Genomic DNA, 18,643 nt, shown 5'->3' on the forward strand with positions numbered 1-18,643 from the left:
AGGAAGGAAGGAAGGAAGGAAGGAAGGAAGGAAGGAAGGAAGGAAGGAAGGAAGGAAGGAAGGAAGGAAGGAAGGAAGGAAGGAAGGAAGGAAGGGAAAAATTCATTAGCTCTTTTTATGGAAGACATATAAAGTTCGGCACTACGGAAAGTCCTTCTAAGAGGCCACTCAATTCTGCATACTTGCTTAAGTGCAGGAAACACTTTTTCTCTTCTCCAGAAATGAAGGCCTCCCAGCTCCGGACAGAGAGAGCAGGAAAGCCCGTCGAGGGCAGCCCCGTTTGGGGCAGGGATCTGGATGCTCATGGGAAGGGCAGTGCTTCCTCACGTGAGCTAACTTGCTGCATATGATGCTCTGCCCATTACAGAGATTATCAGAGAGATCTATGGCAGAAGATAAGCTGCTTTTTCCAGCTACTCTAACAAGACAATTAAATCCTTGATGCATTCCAGCACTTTGCTCTAAGCAAACAAACCCAAGTTACATCCAAAGAATACAACGATGTTAATTACATTTCCAGGAAACTTTTATAAGGCATGTTCTTATTATCTGACTGCCCCCACGCTGAACTGTATTAAATGTTATACAATTTTCCCCATTTTAGACATCAGACTGGTCAGACGTGCCAAGAGACTTCAATAACAGTCCTTCCTTACCTTAGCTTTCCAGTGCTATTTGTAACACTTCTGACTCCTGTTTTTACAAGCATTGCTTAATTTGAACTATATCCCTTTGCTGGTCTGTAGCATACTTAAGAGCTTGGAAGGATTATTCTTCTGGCTCAAGCATGAAATCAAGTTTTAAAGTCTCTCTGTAAGTCGCAGCATTTGCTTTCCATCGGAAAAATCTCTATTCTTAACTGACAAACGCTTGTGGGGAGAGTGGAAAGATAGAAAAACAGAGTAATTTTAGCCCTAATGACCTGTACTGATACAGTAGTTTATTTTTATAACCAAACTCTGCATTTTTCCCCTATTTAAGAAGGGAACAAACTTCTGCTAGTTACGAAGAAGGGATAGAAAACACTGCCATCCTAATGCAGGCCTGCTGCTTTCATCTGTCATGAGGCATCACAGTCCAGTACAGTCTTGACCTAGTCCTGCCTTTCAGGCAGGATACAGACATTCTCATCATATCGCCGCGCTGTGAAGCGAATCCCAGATTTCTTCTTCAGACAAATTTTTGATTAACTTTGACAGCAATTTGCCTGTGTTTGGCTTCAGGACTTGAGGAAGTTCTTGATGATTAGGTCAATTAGAGAATATATACACAAATACATTCCACGTGGGCAGAGCACATCTGGGATTAGCACACATACGGAATCAGCCCTATTGGTGGAGGTGTCATTTTGGCTGTGTCCCGTAGAAATAACATAAACAAGGGGAAAAAAAATAAAGATGCACTTGCCTGGTGGGTGTTGCTGCCTGGGTTATGGATGGAGTTAAACTGCTTCATGTGCATTCGAGCTCTCGCAATATCCCTGAGGGACTCAAAGATACTGTCCACTGCCTCTGTGGTCTTCTGAGGTGCTGGTTTTGGAGACGAATCACAGCCTGAAGGAACAAAGAAACACAGAGCTGAGGGWGGGAAAAACTTTCAAGTGTTTTGGTAATAAGCAGCAAGCAAAGCATAACTAGGAGGAAATGGCAAATTAGCTTAATCTTGTTAGATTCTAGAAATTTGGTTTATTACACCGCAGGTCCTCAGCATGGCACCAGTCTCTGTAGCTAAGCAAGAAGACCCAAGTCCTAGATGGCAAACAAAGTGAACCAAATAGCATRTCACATTTGTAACGTGGAGCATATGGCACTTCAGAGGTGCTCGGTGACTTGTTCTCCCTCAAAGTCACACAACTATTATTTTGAATACATTTGTCCAAAGTGGTTCTGCTAAGATGTATAACTTCCACTGAGACTTTGAGGCTTAACCCAAACTCCATCCACAGAAACACATGAATGATACCTCCAGTTTGCCAGGCAGGGTTTTGGCAAGGAGAAATTCCCATCCTTGACTCTGTCCATCTCAGTACAGGGACTACAACGCACAGACGAGGAGAAACAGCACCTTCACAGTTGATTTGCTATGTCTGAGAACTGCTCAAGTTAGAGACCCCCAAGGTTGTAACAGGTCCTGCACCAGCAAATTTTTATGTCTGCACAGATGCAGAAATCTCCTGACAAACACCAGCTCCCAGCACCTACTGGCTGCAGGAACTGGGCCTGAGATGGAAAACAGAAATCAGYGGTGCCATTGAGAAGGGTGTTTTGGGGAGCAGGGGGAAGCAGGGAGTGACTCTGAACTAACCGTGCTCTACAGCGGATGGACACCATAGTCTCTATGCACTACAGAAACAACCAGAAAGGCAGTATTTTCAAGGTTTACAGGTTGATCCTCTGAGTAAGATGACCAGGATCATTGTCAGTCATATATTTGCATTCTGTAGAGCAAATACATATGTGTGTGTGTGTGTGTATATATATATATATATATATATATATATATATACATTTCTTATCGGCCTGAAACCATTTCTACAAGATTATGATTAGACACTGAGCTTTCATTTGACTGCCAAAAGGCTACAAGTCAGCTCGCAAGCTGGTGCAACAGAACAAAATAAGACTGTGCTTGTGCAGAGCGACATCAAACCGAGGAAGGGAGGATTTATGTCACCAAGTCCCGCAAAGCGGCCGTGTGAGCACGAACCAGGTCTCAGTGACTGCCCTGCTCTAACTGGAAGGCAGATGCTGTCATGCATGACTGTGGATAGGGCTCTTGTTTTTCTTTTTTTAAGAACACAGAACAATTGAAAGAAGTAATTTTCTTGCTACGTGTGTGCTAGATCTATGTGAGCTGATACTCTGACTAACCAAAGTTTTGTTTTTCATCCGGCAGAGGAACCTGAATGTTGTTGATAAAAGTATGGGACAGAAAACCCTCTCCTGCAGCTCATTATCTCGCTCCATAAATGTAATTCCATTAGCGGTGCTATTGAAATTAGTGAGATTGCTCCTGTGAGTGGCCTTGTGCTGGTTTATGCGCAAGGGAATGCAGTCCAGCAGCTGAGAGAAAACTGAACACCTTCTGGGAGAGATGAGGTCCATAAATAAAGTCTGACCAACAAATCATGGTTTATATCTGTTGCTAACACAGGCAAAATACTCAAAAGCAATCTTAGATTGCAAGGTGGTTTTAAGGAAAATAAAAGCATGAGAAAACCAGGAAGTCAGCTTCCAATACAGAGGTCGAGCATTTTTAATAGTTAAGATTTATACAGCACTTGGCAAATGAAAAATAAAATGGAAGAACTATATCTCATGGTGTTACTCATTTTTTTATTCTCTTTGAGAGACAAGCTTTCCCCTTTTTAGCCGCATTGGAGATAAGCAGCTCTAGMTAACATAACTAGTTGTATCTTTGTGCTTTCTTCAGTTCTCTGTCAGACAAAGCTATTGCTTTTGGCCAAGCACATTGGCAATGTTTAGGTTTGCTGGTGAATGCACGTTGCACAAGTTCAGGCAAGGTAAAAATGACACTGTTTGCTTTGGTTTGCTTCCTTTATTCTTTTCTATTGTTTAGACCATATTGTTTGGACCATTTTAGTGTCTTTTGCTTAGGCCCACAGTTATCTTTCTCATTAAAAGACATGTATTTTTATTCTCCTACTGGYATCCCTTCCCCTTGCCCTCCCTTCTCTTTCCTTGCCTTAGCAAGACGCTTTTTAGCAAGAAGCTTGAAACCATCTTGTCACTTCCCACTCCCAGTTCCCGGCGGGCAYGGTCTACCTGTGGGGAGCTGCTCTAACCTCCATTCATTTTTAAACACAAACTTTCAAAAAGGCCTCATTTTAAGAATATTTAGAATTTCTTCAACATGAGTTGGTATATATTCTCACTGTTTAAAAATCAGGAGGAAAAAGAATCAAAGGTGCATTTTCAGAATCAAAGGTGCATTTTAAGCATAAAATTCGCTTAATTCTGAAAAAAAACAGGTGAGGTGCCTTTGATTCTGAAAAAAACAGGTGAGGTGCCACTACATATCAGAATCCTTTTCCTCAGCCTAAAAACTCACACTTTATCAGCCCACATCAAGACTAGGCACCTAGTAAATTTGCAGTCAAGAAGAGTTTACAGTGCATTTCTTTTACGTTTTAGCTTTTGTGCCTATAAAGTTAAATGGAAAACTTGTGGACGCAAATACCTGCTATATTTGTTGAATCCCGTTGATTCAGACATGTTAGTGAGAATACTTTCCTCCATTTGATCCTCTCCATCGTAAGACTTTCCTTCTATAGGCAGAAATCCACGGAGTAAGTGCACAGCTGGCTGTAGCCCGTGAACCAGGGCAAAGTGTCCTTGCACACGGTACGGTCAGTCCTAAATGCCCCTCTAATGGACTGAAATGGATTGCAGCTCGGAAACCCATCTTTCCTGCTGATTTTCCAATCGGTACAAGAACGACCTTCTGACACCACCAATTTTTCCTCTCTACATTCTCACAGACTCCATTAACACATCCCTGAAGCTCGCTTGCCCTAACTAAGCTTTCAGTACTCTGTGCAGAACTGCAGACACTGAAAGCTCCAGGATATATTTTTCATCAACATGGTGGGATTATTGCAGAGTGAAATAACAAAGTGGAGAAACACCAAATTGTGGGAAACAACACGCTGGCTGGTGGTGCAGGATGAAGAGATGGAGAGGGAAGAATGGCCAGGAATGGAGGTGCATGTTCTCCGGCTGCCTGGAGCCGGTGCATGGGCGAGGAGCAGAACTGCAGAGCCCCCACACCGGCAGCCCCCAACATTAGCCTTGCACCACTCCCCCTGTATCCATTGCCCCTGTTCCCACAGMGGGAAGAGAGGTGGGCTGTCCATGGCCTGTGATTGAAGCGGCTCATTTGGGACTTCTGGCCTACAAAAACTGCATCTGGGGAAGTCAGGACTCTCTTTCTGCCCATCACTCTGACATCCAGTTCTTTATCTTTAAATGCAGGCTAAATAGGGCAGTTTCCTTTGCAATCCCCTCCTGCTGAAACTAGGAGACCCCTGGGCTCTGCAGTTGGCCCTGCTCCCCCTGAGGACAGGGAGCTGCTCCGTGCGAGGGGTGGGCACCGGGTGACGCTCCCGCTTGCACCGTGTGCGTGAACGGGAGCGGGACAGGCTCCCGCTGCCTGGCCCGCTCCACGGCACCGACGGATCCGCTCCCTGGGCGGCAGGCAGGGAATATTAGCTGCTGCACAGCTCCTGTGTAATGAAAGCAGCTTTTCCTGCTACCGGCTTTTCGGTAATAGCTAAAAGTCACTAGAAGAGCACGCTCAATGGCTTCCTTTGAATCCAAACTCTATTACACATGGGGAAAGGCATCTAAATGAGTGCCCAAGAAATTGGAATTTGTGGAGATTGCTTTCCTGACAGCGTGAAAGCCGCCCAGTGGCTTTTGTGGGGAAAAGAAAATCACCCTTCCTTTCTTGGGCTTTAAGATTTTAAATCACATGTCCAGATCCTGATGGACATCCCAAGAGGAAAATGATCAGGTTCTGGAGGAAGGGGAGGCCTGATCTCTCCAAAATTGTTTCTTTCTTTTTCCATCGACTTGCACCAAATTTGAGGCTTCAAACTCTCCTGATGTCTATTCTGCAAGTAACAKGATGAGACACTGGCCCTCATTTTTGGCCAACTGCTGGACTTTTTGATCAGAGGTAGCACAGCTCCTCATGAGCTAGACATCAGCATAACCATTAGGACCAGAAGGAATCCATTTTCACATGGAGCCTGTAAAAGGAGACTGGATTTGCCCTTCTACAACCTACGGTGATTCTAGAAACCGAACTGTACAGATCATGTACAGACTTCTGAAATTAGAAAGAACACACTTTAGGAAGCAGGCACAGAGAAATTCACACTGTGAACCCATGAGATCCGTAATTATACACTGCAACATGTAGGGAAGGCTAATTGAATGCAAAAAATAAGAACTTCAGAACCACGTTTCTGAAAACCTTTTACTGAGTTTTGTCTCTTTCCATAAATATTCCAAGCGTTATAAAAATAACTTCTTTCTTTCTCTAAAGCACTAATTATTAACACTTTGTGCAGGCCTTTGTTACTTCTCAGACATGTCATAAAACAGCCGTGATACAAAGCTGAGCATTTAGGAAAGGCGCAAGTTTACAGCATTACTCTGGTTTATACTGTCAGGTTGTCACCAGCAGTAACTTAAGCTTTCTCTATAGCCCATTTAGAAAAAATAAACCAACAAAAGCCCTGCAAACTACAGCACTGAACTGACAGAGCAGCTAAGCTGTTATAGAAGCACATACTAAAGGATGGGCTGAAACAGAAAATTAATGTTCAGAAAAAGACAAAATCCAGCATCAGGATCCCATTATGCAAGTTATTTGGTAGATATGCAGAGTTAATTCTTGTCAGTGAAAGAGAGAAAGAGCAGAAATATACAGTGCCTTGAGGGTCAGAACTATAAAGGCAGCACTATGATTTTAAACTAATGAAAACCTTCTATTTACGTATTTTACATCATATGAGCCATTCATTTTCTAGCAGATACATCTAAAGCCATGTATATGTAATGTSACAGCTATATGCTTTATAACCATTTTGATGCAAAGTTGTTAGGAAAAAAAGTAGGTCTGAGTGCATATGGGTACACAGATCATGGTTGTTTTYCACAAGAGAAAAGCGTAGCAACCAAAAGGGGGGTAACATTTGTGCATCTCCTGTCATTTTTCATCCTGATGGATCCCGTCATGCATTTCAATCTTCATTCTTAAGTCTGACTTGTATTAAATCCAGCTCTCTACTTGGTCACAAAGAGAAGGTGTGAAACTAAACATGACACTGCTGGGCAAGGCGGGACAGGGTGAGAATGTAAAAGCACTTGAAATAACCTTATTATAACAACACATTGGGCTACAAGCAGAATGTGGAAAATCAGATTTTGCTCTATTCTGATCTGGAGGATCAGGAGAAGCTGTTCAACAGCCCTGGAGARGAGAGTGTCCGCAGGGGACATGGCTGTGTCCATGATGGTCACCCAGCAGCACCTTCACTTTTCCACCACGGGGGATGGAGGGGCCCTCTTGCACCCATCCTGCCCTCAGCATTCCCAGCAAAACTACATGGAGCCAGCGGGGCCGGAGCTTCCCTGTGGTCCCAGCTTCCAGAGAGGAGCAAACAGAAAGCCTGACTGCCCATAGGTAGTGACAAAGTCCTAGGTCTTGGAGAGGACCGTGGAGAAAAGRGGAGGAGAATGGATATGACGTTAAAAAGCAAAACAGAATGTTTTTCTCCCCTGATCATGAGCGAGGGCTGCTTTGCACCCACTTGCAACAYACAAGACACATACAAGACTCCAGCTGAATTCTGCAACTCCAGAGCAAATCACAGGGATTTACTGTGAAGCCGCAAGGCAGAGGCGGCCAGCTCCACACTTCCATAATCGTCACTTGCAATCCCATTGGCACATGGGGAATCAAAACAAAGCAGCGGGCAGGAGCTCTCCGGAGCCCCCAGCACGGAGCATTGAGCGGGACGGCAGGGATGTGCTCTCCATGACAGGAGGGGAGGAGAGGAGCAGCTCAGCCGCTGCCGAAGGACTTGCCAAAGCTGGTATTGTGACTGGCAATTTGTAGTTTATTTTAATTGTGACAAACATCTCCCACTTGAAAGAAAGGTCACGAATGATTTCTAGAGTAGCTAAACTTAGAAGCCTAAGTCTCCGCTTAAGCTTCTAAATAGATGTCCAAATTCTAGTAGCGCCGGACGTCCAGCGACTGCTCACGTGTGTGGGGCAGCCCGACACCCATCCATCCTCCCGCAGCCCAGGCGAAGCCAACATCCCTTTTTAGGACACAGGGACACATCCTGGCATCTCCAGGGCTGCCACAGCACCGCGGCACAACCAGCGTTGGGCGGCTGGTTGTGGGGCACTGAGCTCCTCGGGCCACGCAGACCCACGGGCTACAGCTCTGGCCACCACGAGCCAGGCTGTACTCGGTCCACCCTCAGCTCGGGCTCGGAGCCAGCAACGTGCCGGGAAAGGCGGCTGGCCTCAAGTCTTGGAATCTGCTCTGGAATTCTCTGCTGAATGTCGTGTGCTGAGGCCAATGGGTATCCTGCGCTTGCAAAAAGCTGGCCACTAACCCACCTGATTAAGTACGGATTTCAGACCCAACTTGGGAGAGTCGTTTTCAAATGTTGGCTTCAATATCTGTCGCTTGGACATCTCTATTTTACGGGGCTATTTTATTGCCTTCCTCTTGCCAAAATTCAATAGCACAGCATGTAATATTAACTTTTATGAAGTACTGCAAACTCGGTTACTGGAGGCTCTCATGTTACGTGGAATTAAACCTGCCAATTCAATGAACAATTATGGGGAAAATTGTAGTGCTTGCTAGAATAAATTACATAAATTAATTGCAGGAGGAACTTAAGTTGTGTTCAGATGTGCTTTTTGAAAGAAATTCATTAGGGAACAATTCAGTTACTCCCTCAAGCAGCCCTTTCTTAATTAAAAAAACACACGTTTTCAGAATGTTAATAAAGCTAGGGTAAATACTCTGTGACTTGAATAAGGCTTCTCAATAATGTTCCTCCTGCAAAAGCTTAATAAAACTCCATGTGATATAAAATTCTATGGAAACACTACTCCACAAACGTACCCGAAAGCAACAGGCTCCTTGGCCGGGGTGTCCCGGAGAGGAGGACACGCTGCAGGTGTGAAGTGCCCTGGCTGGTTCCTTCCCACTTCCCCTTCTCCTTACTGCCTCCGGGGGAGCCTTGCCTCTGCTTTTTGTCATTTATCTGCTCCAGACCTTATAGCAGGAGAACTTGGAGGAAACACAGCAAGATTTGTAATTGTTCTTATACCAATTACAAGGAATCTTGCATTTTTGAACAACCTAAGAAGTAAAATACTTCTTTCACTGTTCTGTTTGATTTTTCCGTCTTCTGTGCCTTGGATGGGTACAGAATGATTGATGCACACTTGAACAGATGATTGAGGTTTTTTGCATTCAAAGTCGATTCAATCAATTGGTTGTATGAATTTTAAAATGCTAAGTCAGGCTTGCAGAAATAATTGGAAAATGCTTCCTTTTGAAAACAACTATCCTACCTGGAACTTTTTAAAAAATGCACAAAACCATCTCAACTTTTGGCTCTAAAAATGATGGCTATGGAAAAATATGTAAGAGACGATTTCTCTCCTGAATTAAATTCTGAGCTGAAGTCAAGCTCAGGGTGTCCTTAAATTGGTGACGGCAGCTTTATACATAACATATAACATCAACATGTGGAAACATAAGGTTACAATTAAAATGAACAACTTTAATCCAATTATCAGCTCCTGAAGTAAAGCAGCATTTTTAACAGGTGGACAAAAATAATGACATTTTAATGGTATGCGTAGTCATCTGTTCAAAAAGGCTTCTCCACCCAGCACACTACAGGAGAGGTGGAAAGCCATCTAAAAACTGACAAGGATAATTGGCATTTAGGCTGCAATCAACAGGCTTTACTTAATGGGAGATAATAACTGCAGTTTTGATTTGTCCCCTCATCCGTATCATTCTATCATAATAGAATTATGATACATCCCTTAAGCACCTTTTGCTTTAAATTCATAACTATTCCCAGAATGATTCTTGTTTCTCTTACAAAGAACAGGAAGACAAGGCTTACACACCAAAATTCTGGTGAAATTATAAAAGGATTAAGTGCTGGCCAAGACACTAAAAGGTCATTTTGCAGACGAGGGAGCATGAAAAAGCTCAAAGCTAAATGCCAATTCTGTGTTCTGTGCTGATGATAGTAGGAAAGGGGGATATTATGGCAAAAGAAGTTACCACAGAACGCAGTTTTCGTAATATTTTCAATTCACACATGAAAATCTATCACATGACACACAATTTGGATATCGTTATGTTCTGTTCTGTTCATGCCACAGTACTAAGCAAGAAGAGAAATGAAAGAAAGAATAAATGCCATGTTCAGCATGATTATGACAGAACAAAAAACGCAAAACAATAAGTGTTCTAAATGGYCACCACTATTCTCTGGCATTAGTTTATCACTTAACTGCAATCTCAGAAGAAAAATCTACTGCTAGAGCTGCACACAGTGCCCACTTCTGAACGCCTGAACTCAGAAAGCATTCAGCTGTGCTTAACCATATGCTTAAACCCAGCTGAAATTCAGCCAGAACAGCTTCAGCTTTATTTTAGCATCCCCGAATTCATAAGAAATAAAAGTCCTGCTTCTCTAGTAATGCTCCAGGAAAAAATTATTGATTTTTAAATAAATATGCAAAGCAATTGTAACCCGAAGTAACACCCGGCATAAGTAGATGTTTCATATCAATTATTGCATTGGTTTTTGAACCAGCTTTCAGTAAAGTATCTTACAGAGCTGTCTTTCAAAACATATTTTGCTGACATTGGCAATGATATATATACATTCACAGTATATGTTAGAAACACATGAATATTCACATCTTGCAGCTAAATTTCAAGCAAGGTTTAGTCAATTTACGGCTGTGGATTAGACAGATGGTCTTTAATGGGCGGAACAGCAGCTCTGGTGCAGGTTCACTTCTCGGCTCGGCCGCTGGATTAGGCCAGGAATCCGGATCATTGGCATGGGCAGCGAGCTGAGGTGCCACGTTGCCTTCACACGGGTCCTACTGACTTCAGCACTGCTGACGAGGGCAAGAACGAGCCCTCATGCATCCAACTGCTGACCGGCTGCAACTCTTACGCCCACAGAAATACTTTCTTTTATTCATTTTATTGCCTCTTGCGAGTCTCCACTCCCTTGGGCAGGAGCTGCCCGGGGCCACGTGCCGGCACAGCACATAACGTGGCTGGCTCTATCTGCTCTTGCCATTGCCCAGGCACAAAGGTAACTCCGTGACCAGATCAGAATAAGCACATTAAGGGAAGGAGGAGGATTATTAACCACGGCACCGCCCGGGGTATAAGCGGATCGGAAGGGGAAGCCAAGCTGCAAATCTCCCAGAGGCTGCATGTGCTTCGAGGGGGACGGAAGGGTCCTCCTCCTCCTGAACTACGCATTAAAGAGCACAGCTTCTTATGGGGCATATTGTACAATACTAAAAACCTCATGTTGGTACTACACCTTCTTTGGGGCTGGATATGAGGCTGGAATAGGGTAGGAGCCAGAGCCAGAACAGCTCTTCTGTCCTGAAAATAAGTGACATAGAATGATTTTCAGAAAAAAATGAGTGGAAATATTTATGGGAGAGAGTTTCACTGAATAACCAAAAAGAACCATAATACTGAAAGCAACAGCCAAATGCTTTAATTGTACCCGAATGACAACCTACCACTCTGCAAGCCATGTGCCAAAGGCAGAAGGTGGCCAACAAGGACTAGAAATTGGAATCCTCAAAGTTTTTGTGTTTTTGCAACTTGCAACCCTCGTTGAAGCCACTGAGACCTCCAACCATTGGTAACACTGGGGTTTAATGTATTTAGGCACCCYGGAGAGTAAAGCTCAGCACTGTCAAGGTGCTGTATGGATCTGCCAAAAAAATGACCCGACACAATTTTAGCATTTGTCAGATGTTCCTCTGCAGAATACACAGAAAAACAGTTACCATATTTACAATTAGATCTGTTGCAAAAGCTCAACATTACACATATGGACTTGGAAAGTTTGGGCCAATTTTTGAAGATATGAATCACGAACAATTTGTTTCTAGTATAAAAACAAGCTGAACTGTCACTTTGTCAGAATTTAATATTAGAAAGCTTTCTGTCTGGATAAAAAGGTAGATAATAGTTTAGCCTACAGTGTGGGTGAGTATGTTATTGGGATGAGCATTACGTATCCAATAAGATTAGGAAAAACATATTTTGCAGAGGTGTTTGCTCTTCATGGACCTCATGAAAATAGCTGTGTAATAAGAGTATCACATTTTGAGTCAGAAATATGACAAATTCCTCTCTTCAGCTTTTGTTTTAGCAGTTGTTTAATTTTTTCATCACCCACTGTAAGAATATCTTATTTTAAATCACCACTGGAGTACTGTCACAACAGACAGAACTTCTTCTCCTTTTCTTTTGGGAATGTTTCCCATCTCAGCTAGAATAACATCCTATAAAAAGTGCCTTCATGGAAGATTTTCTTTTCTTTTATGAAAGCAGATAACAGTGACTCATCTAAATGACATAAAAGCCTTTCTATATTAATCTGCTCTTATAATACATTAAAACTGTGCATTGCACTTTGTAGAGTTCAAAAGAATAMGGGCCAGTCCAAACACCTCGTTTATGTGCAGATTGTTAGAAAAGGCAACCAAGTCAAATGAACTGGCAGAAAGAACAAAAATAAGTCAGAAAAAGAATGCAGGTTAAAAAGCACAGCATGAATTATCCCACACTGTATTAATTTTTCAATGGAAATTATAATTATACAGGAGACAAGACACAGGCTGTACAGAGCAGAGGTTAACTGAAAAGCAAAATAAAAGGGTTTTAGAGAAAGGATGTGAAAGAGGAGAGAAAGATCATTTTATGGGAAGATGGACCAATATTGCATATCTGCATAATCCATAGTATGATGAACTACATTACATGCCCTACTCCACACCTCTGCTTGTTACAGGTTACCAAAGGCCCTGCAGATTCCTGACCACGTTGCACAAAACACATCCAGCAGATGACCATTTTTACAACRTATCTGCTAACTGAGAAGGACTCTGTAGTGCACACTGCAAGTACCAACTAATGATGCAAAAGATCCGCAGTACAAACTGCAAACACATGTGCAAACACTCCAGAGTAATCATCAGAATAAACTCATATTCATAAAACAGATAATAATTCATATGTGCAATCAATAAAAAAGATGCTGACAGAGACCTCAGTTCAGCAGAACATGTAAACACACATTCAAGTAAAAGGTGTGATGGGATGAAGTCAGGCCAATGTTTAAGTGCTTTGTTGAAACAGTGTAAACTATTCAGTTCAAAACAGAAATAATTGTGCTATTTTATTTAACAAACACTTGCGCAGCTTGTAGAGTTGGTCTATAATGCTTTATTTTCTCCTGTAGCCCTTAAAAATGAACATTTCCTAGCCTTAAAAAAAATAGAAAATTATGTATGCAGTGGTCAAAACAGGGCTTTTAATGCAGGCTTGAAAAAACAACTGATAGAAAAGGCATGGGATTTGTAATCATTTCCATTTAATATAAATTGTTCCTGTTTCCTTGAGAAAGGAATAATAAAAAACACTAATAATCTTGCAGTCAAGTTTCAACACCTGCTTATTTATTCTGCCCGAAAGAATAAAGGATAACTTGATTTATGCTTCATATACACTGCAGAAGCACAGGGCTTTTTTCATTRAATTGTGCTTGCCTAACTATGAAAGAGCACATGCAATTTCAATATTAGCTGCATTTTTTTTTTATTAGGAAACAGATTAGCAAAAGCAAACCATCAGCTGAGCCTGAAGGGCTGACAACAGTAATCTGGAAGTGCAGCGGGGGCTGATGTGCCCCGTACCCCGCACTGCTGTCGGGTGCTGCTYGAAGGAGCTTTGGGGTACCGTGGGCTATGGGGCTGACTGTCATCTGCAGGATGTCTGCGCATATTTGTATTTTATGAGTCATAATTCCCCTGAGAAAATAGGTTCTCAAAATGATCAACAGATGTTGATTTACTCACATGGATACTCCTCTTCGGGACAGCCTTGCAGAACATCAGCTGAGTGCTCTGAAAGGCTGAGTGCTCATGGGTTTGAGGCACAAGTGTACAAATGCCACCACTTGCCTCCTAATCAACCAATATTTAGTAAAGATGGGCATCTTAGGCCAACCTTCACTGTCTGCTTGCCTGCCGTCTGTAACCTTCGAGAGCTTCTGGCACAAGGGACTTGGCCATCAGCTCTTTACGTCATGCTGGCCATCACGGAAAAATGGATGTTTTTGCTTTCATAAGGGAAATTGAAAGAAAGCAAATAGGTAAAGTGTGGAATTGGTAATGCTCGACTSTGCAGGTATTTATTCAGAATTACCACTATTGGCTCCGGTTTTATGTATATGGAAAGAGAAGTGCAGAAGGCAACCTGGGCGAAAGCGCTACTACTGCATGGCCCCGTGTGCCTGGCGGAAAGCAGCAGTGAAACCCTCCTCTATCAAGACCCGGCCTGTGCTACAAGGAACCACACATGCTGGTGCCCAGAACGGGGCTTTCTGTCCCTCTGTGCCTCACACAGAACTRCTTTCATAAAGCAGGATATTGTTCAGGTTTTATAAAGCCCTCGCTAGGCCCTGGCTGCACGGCGCGCCAGCGCGCAGGCCCGTGTGGCCTCTGCGCCGGTGGGCACAGGCCTCTCCGCGCTGGGCACGGAGGTGCTCCCTCCCCACACCAGAGGTCTCCGGGCTACCGACCCTCCGTCTGCCATTTGGAACCTCCCTTGCTGCCCGGCAAGCACAACGCCCGCCAAAATGTCTAGCGAGGGAGAAATAAAAGGCCCAGAACGGCTCCTTCAGAAGGGTTTTGGTTGATACGCATCTCCCTGCTCAAACTCCAAGCCTCATTAGTCATAACACAAACAGAATGATACACTGCACGGAAAACCATTAGGCTCTATGCCTTGTTTTTCCACACAGTTTGCCTGAAAACGTGGCACCGAACAGCAGCGTGTTCCCTTGGATCCTTCCCCTGCTCCCACCCTGCTCCATGGATGCTCTTCTCTCCGTCCTTCCACCTTCCACCCCTCTTCCAACAAGCCCTGCCGGTGGAGCTGGACCTACTAAAAGCATTCGGAGCAGCCCTGTGCGTGCCCAGGAAACCCAGCCACGGTGTCTGGTTGTGCACATAAAGGGTTTTTCAGTCACAGATATTTTGGTACGTGTATCTGTGGTATTTCTCCACAGATACTGGAGAAACACACAAAAAGTCACAGACAAATTTATCATTTTTTAGCTTTCAGAGCAAACAGCTAGGCAGTAGAACAAGGATGCTTTGTGTTAGACAAACTCACCTGTGGTATTCGGGTGTGAAAGCATCAGGTCACTGACACTGTAATCTCCAGGCATCAATAAACATTTATCTTGAATGTAAACTATCTCAGAGTAATGAAATGTTCACATTTCCAAGCAATAAAAAGACTGAAGATAAAGGCAAAGCTTACCCATATACTTTACTGCTACTTTCTCTTAGGCAATTAAAATGCTGTTTAAAACAGATGCTGCACAAGGTCATCCTTTCATATCAGTTTCAGTGAAGCCATTTTCTTTAAAAGGTTTTTACCACCTCAGATGTARAATTCTTACTGCTTCAAATATCTGAAATGCAATAATGCCTTAATTTCCTCCAGTGGAGAGCTTTCCTTTCCTATCKCTTTTATTTTTAAGATGAGGTTTTATTTTTACACCAAATGAATATAAGTATTGCATTAACTTGTTCTATATGACATCTGGAAAACRTACTTCCTTCATGCACAGATATGTCCTCTGTCTTCAGTGCGGCTGAAGAATTCCACTAAGTGAATACAAACTGAGGCAAGAGCTTAGAAATCAGTTAAAAGACGAATGGTAGGAGAAAGCACAGGGGTCTCTATGTCCCCTTCTCACAAGAAGACACAGCTTGGAAAAGACAAGACCAGCCTGAGGCTCACCACAGTGCAGACGTGCCAGTACAAAACTCCATCCACGTTTCACTTGCCCTATGTAGATGGGACACAACCAGCTGTCCTCAAGTAGGGTATACAGTAAGCATCAATTCCTTGGCAGCAAATGGATATAACTGTGGGATAAGGAACAGGATTAACTGATAGACCAGAACAAGTACAGCAAGAATAACAAGGCATGTGTTGTTCGTCTAAAAAGCAGCTATGACTAGATGGTAGCTCTGGCCTCCACCACACTCTTAAGTCATCAATGCTTATTCTGCAGATAAAATTAAGCTGTCCTACATTATACTTTTACATCAACACTGCAGAAGGAAGAAATATGGAGAAATAAGATGAATTATACCTTATGCAGGAAGCCACAGAGGAAACACAAGCCTCTTTATAATGAATCTTTATAATATCTGCTCTATTTACTTCTTACATAGTCTTTTACATAACCTCTCCAGAGTGCTGCAGAAAATTCAAAATTCAGAGCCCTGACTTCTTCATGAAGATTGCCTCAACCAAGCCTTCTCGAGACAGGGAAGCAAATGAAAGCGGAATGCAACAAGGTCTAACCAAAATTCTCATTGAACAAAAAACYGGCAGAATCTGAAGCTCTGATGTGTGAGCCAAAAAGGGCCCAGGCTGTTTTTTAAATCTCAGAGTGCTTCTGCAGAGCTAGCAGCTAGAAAAACACATTTGCAGTTGTAAGCTGAACAAATTTGATATGAGTCATGGTGGCTATAAATGTGGAACCCCCRCAGTGTTGTTTGCGAGTCACTTCTCTGTGTCTAACCACTGGGATTCAACTGAAGGCTGAGTAATTAAATAATAAATAAAATAATTAAAGAACAAATTAAATACCAAACACAGTAAATAAATGTTAGAGAAAAGGAAAAAAAATCACATAGGCAATGACACTCTAATGGGTGCATTTTGAATAGGCAAAAGATTCAAAGAGATTTTAAAGGAAAAAATAATTAAAAGCTAAAAATGGATGAAAAAGATGTATAAAAGCTRACAAACATAGATCAAAACCTGGCTTACCACATACATGTCTGGTTGACAAAACAGACTGTCCTGCCAAAAGAAAACTGGTAGACCAAACCAGATTTCAGTAAAGCATTTCATAAAATATTTTATGAAGAATTAGTCTGGGGGGAAAAGCTGAGTCTCAGCAAGCTGAGAAATTGGGGTAAGCATCCAAATATAAAGAATGAGGTCCTGAAAGAGCCTCCAGGTAAGACTATTGGATGCAGTTGGAAATAAGAGTAATTTCAAGATGGATTTTGATAAGTTTGCAAATAAGATTATGTAATATAGTTGCCTAGATGTGAGCAGGAGACCTGGTTTGGTGGTGAGGGGAGCACCTCTCCACTTCCATCTTTCCATGCAGACCCTTGATCATTTAGAACATTTTTTTTTTAATATTTCAGTGATCTAGTACTATATCTAGGGGAAAAAAAACATGCAAATGCTCAAACTCTGTGTATGTTCTCATAAATGGAAATGCAGGATTTTGACTTTAAAGTTGTAGAAATGTCTGGCAGCATTTTTCAAAGCCAGGTTCAGTCTAGTTACAGGGAGTTGATGACCAGTTTCACCAGCACATTTTTCTATCCTGACAAAATGGCTCAGTGGATTGCTATGGGACAGGTTGTCTGAGAGGCTTACAATCTGCTACGGACAGAGCGCTCAAAGATGGCAATCAGTCTTTAATAGAAATGAGTATATTTTTCCCTACAGAAAGTTATCACAATTCTCCRTTCCTCTCTCAAAACTTACATGCAATCACGTGAGTAAGTTGCCCAGCTGCTGCAAAAGACTGGTAGGAATAGCAAAGCCAGGAGAGACCACAGACGTGTAGTTTTTTCACCTTCCAAATATGCCAAGCTGCTTCAGCACTCAAGAAGCAGAGAAAGGTCATCAAACAGGCAAAGTAATGAAAAACTCTAGGCTGGAAAGTCAGCAGAAGATTTGAAACTAGTTCTATGAAAAGTAAACAGAAGACTGAAAGTAGTTGTATGGATTATGTTTCTAAAAGACAAGGAAAGACAAGCGACTTCATGGCACACAGAGGCTAGCAAATATGATCCTGTTTGACCTGCCAGCCCTTCTCAGGGAAGGACTTTCACCAAGCAGCTCTGGGAAACAGGCAAAAGCAAATGTGTAGCCTCACTGCTCAGAAAGCTCAGATGAATGGAAGGAGAGATGAAGGAAAGGATATATTTGTTAAAAACACATCCTAAACACCTGCTGGCCCTGCTGCAGAGCAGGGGATCTGGCAAAGGGCTCTGGCATGGTGCTTTGGCCAGGCCCACGCATTTCCACGTTCCTCACAAAGTCTACTCCTGCCTGGATGATGTGCAAGCCTCCGAAGGATCATCACTCACACTTGCTCAGCTAAGCCCTGCTGGATCTTCATGCTTAAGATCTCTGTGGATGTGTCTGCCAAAAAGCACTGCAGAGTCTCATGGCAGTCAGTGCGAGGAGAACAGAGCACCCGTTGTTGCTGTGAAGTGACAAGCCACGATCTGTTACTTCAGAGCTCTTCATCGGGAGCAGGCTGCAGAAAACGTGCCTTTTCCACGGCATGCCGTGAGCGCAGGCCTTTTCCTGCTATACCCATTCCAGGCAGGAAAGCTGCTGAGCTGCTGCCAGGGTGTCAGGGCCAGAGGTGCAGCAAGCAATGGGCAGAGAAGCCTCCCAGCCTGGCACAAAGTGGAGGTGGGAACAAGGWGACTGCTTAGAGGCAGCACGCAGAGTCTTGCCTCTTTGGTCTGGTTTGCTTGCTTAGTTGTTTTAGGTTAGGATGTTTTAGTTTTATTCATCTTTCCAATTGTACTAATATCCCCAGAAAAACACCCCTGAAGGTAACTTGCTTATATACCCATCTCATACTTAGCTCAGTTTAAAGCAAAATAAGCTCTGCCAAAAGTACTTATCAAAATTGGTCTGCAGTAAGGTCATTTCT

The 18,643-nt window shown here is 42.9% G+C and overlaps 1 protein-coding gene across 1 annotated transcript in view; it reads right to left on the reverse strand.

Moving 5' to 3' along the window:
- Positions 1 to 18,643, reverse strand: part of SCFD2 (sec1 family domain containing 2) — a 185,213-nt gene that overhangs the window by 14,872 nt on the left and 151,698 nt on the right. The window contains exon 7 of the mRNA XM_026033629.1: positions 1,408 to 1,553. Within this exon, the coding sequence (XP_025889414.1) occupies positions 1,408 to 1,553 (146 nt within the window). The remainder of the gene's footprint in view (positions 1 to 1,407; positions 1,554 to 18,643) is intronic.

Source organism: Nothoprocta perdicaria, unplaced genomic scaffold, assembly GCF_003342845.1.
Source record: "Nothoprocta perdicaria isolate Ctin4 unplaced genomic scaffold, notPer1 scaffold_13, whole genome shotgun sequence".
NCBI lineage: Eukaryota > Metazoa > Chordata > Aves > Tinamiformes > Tinamidae > Nothoprocta > Nothoprocta perdicaria.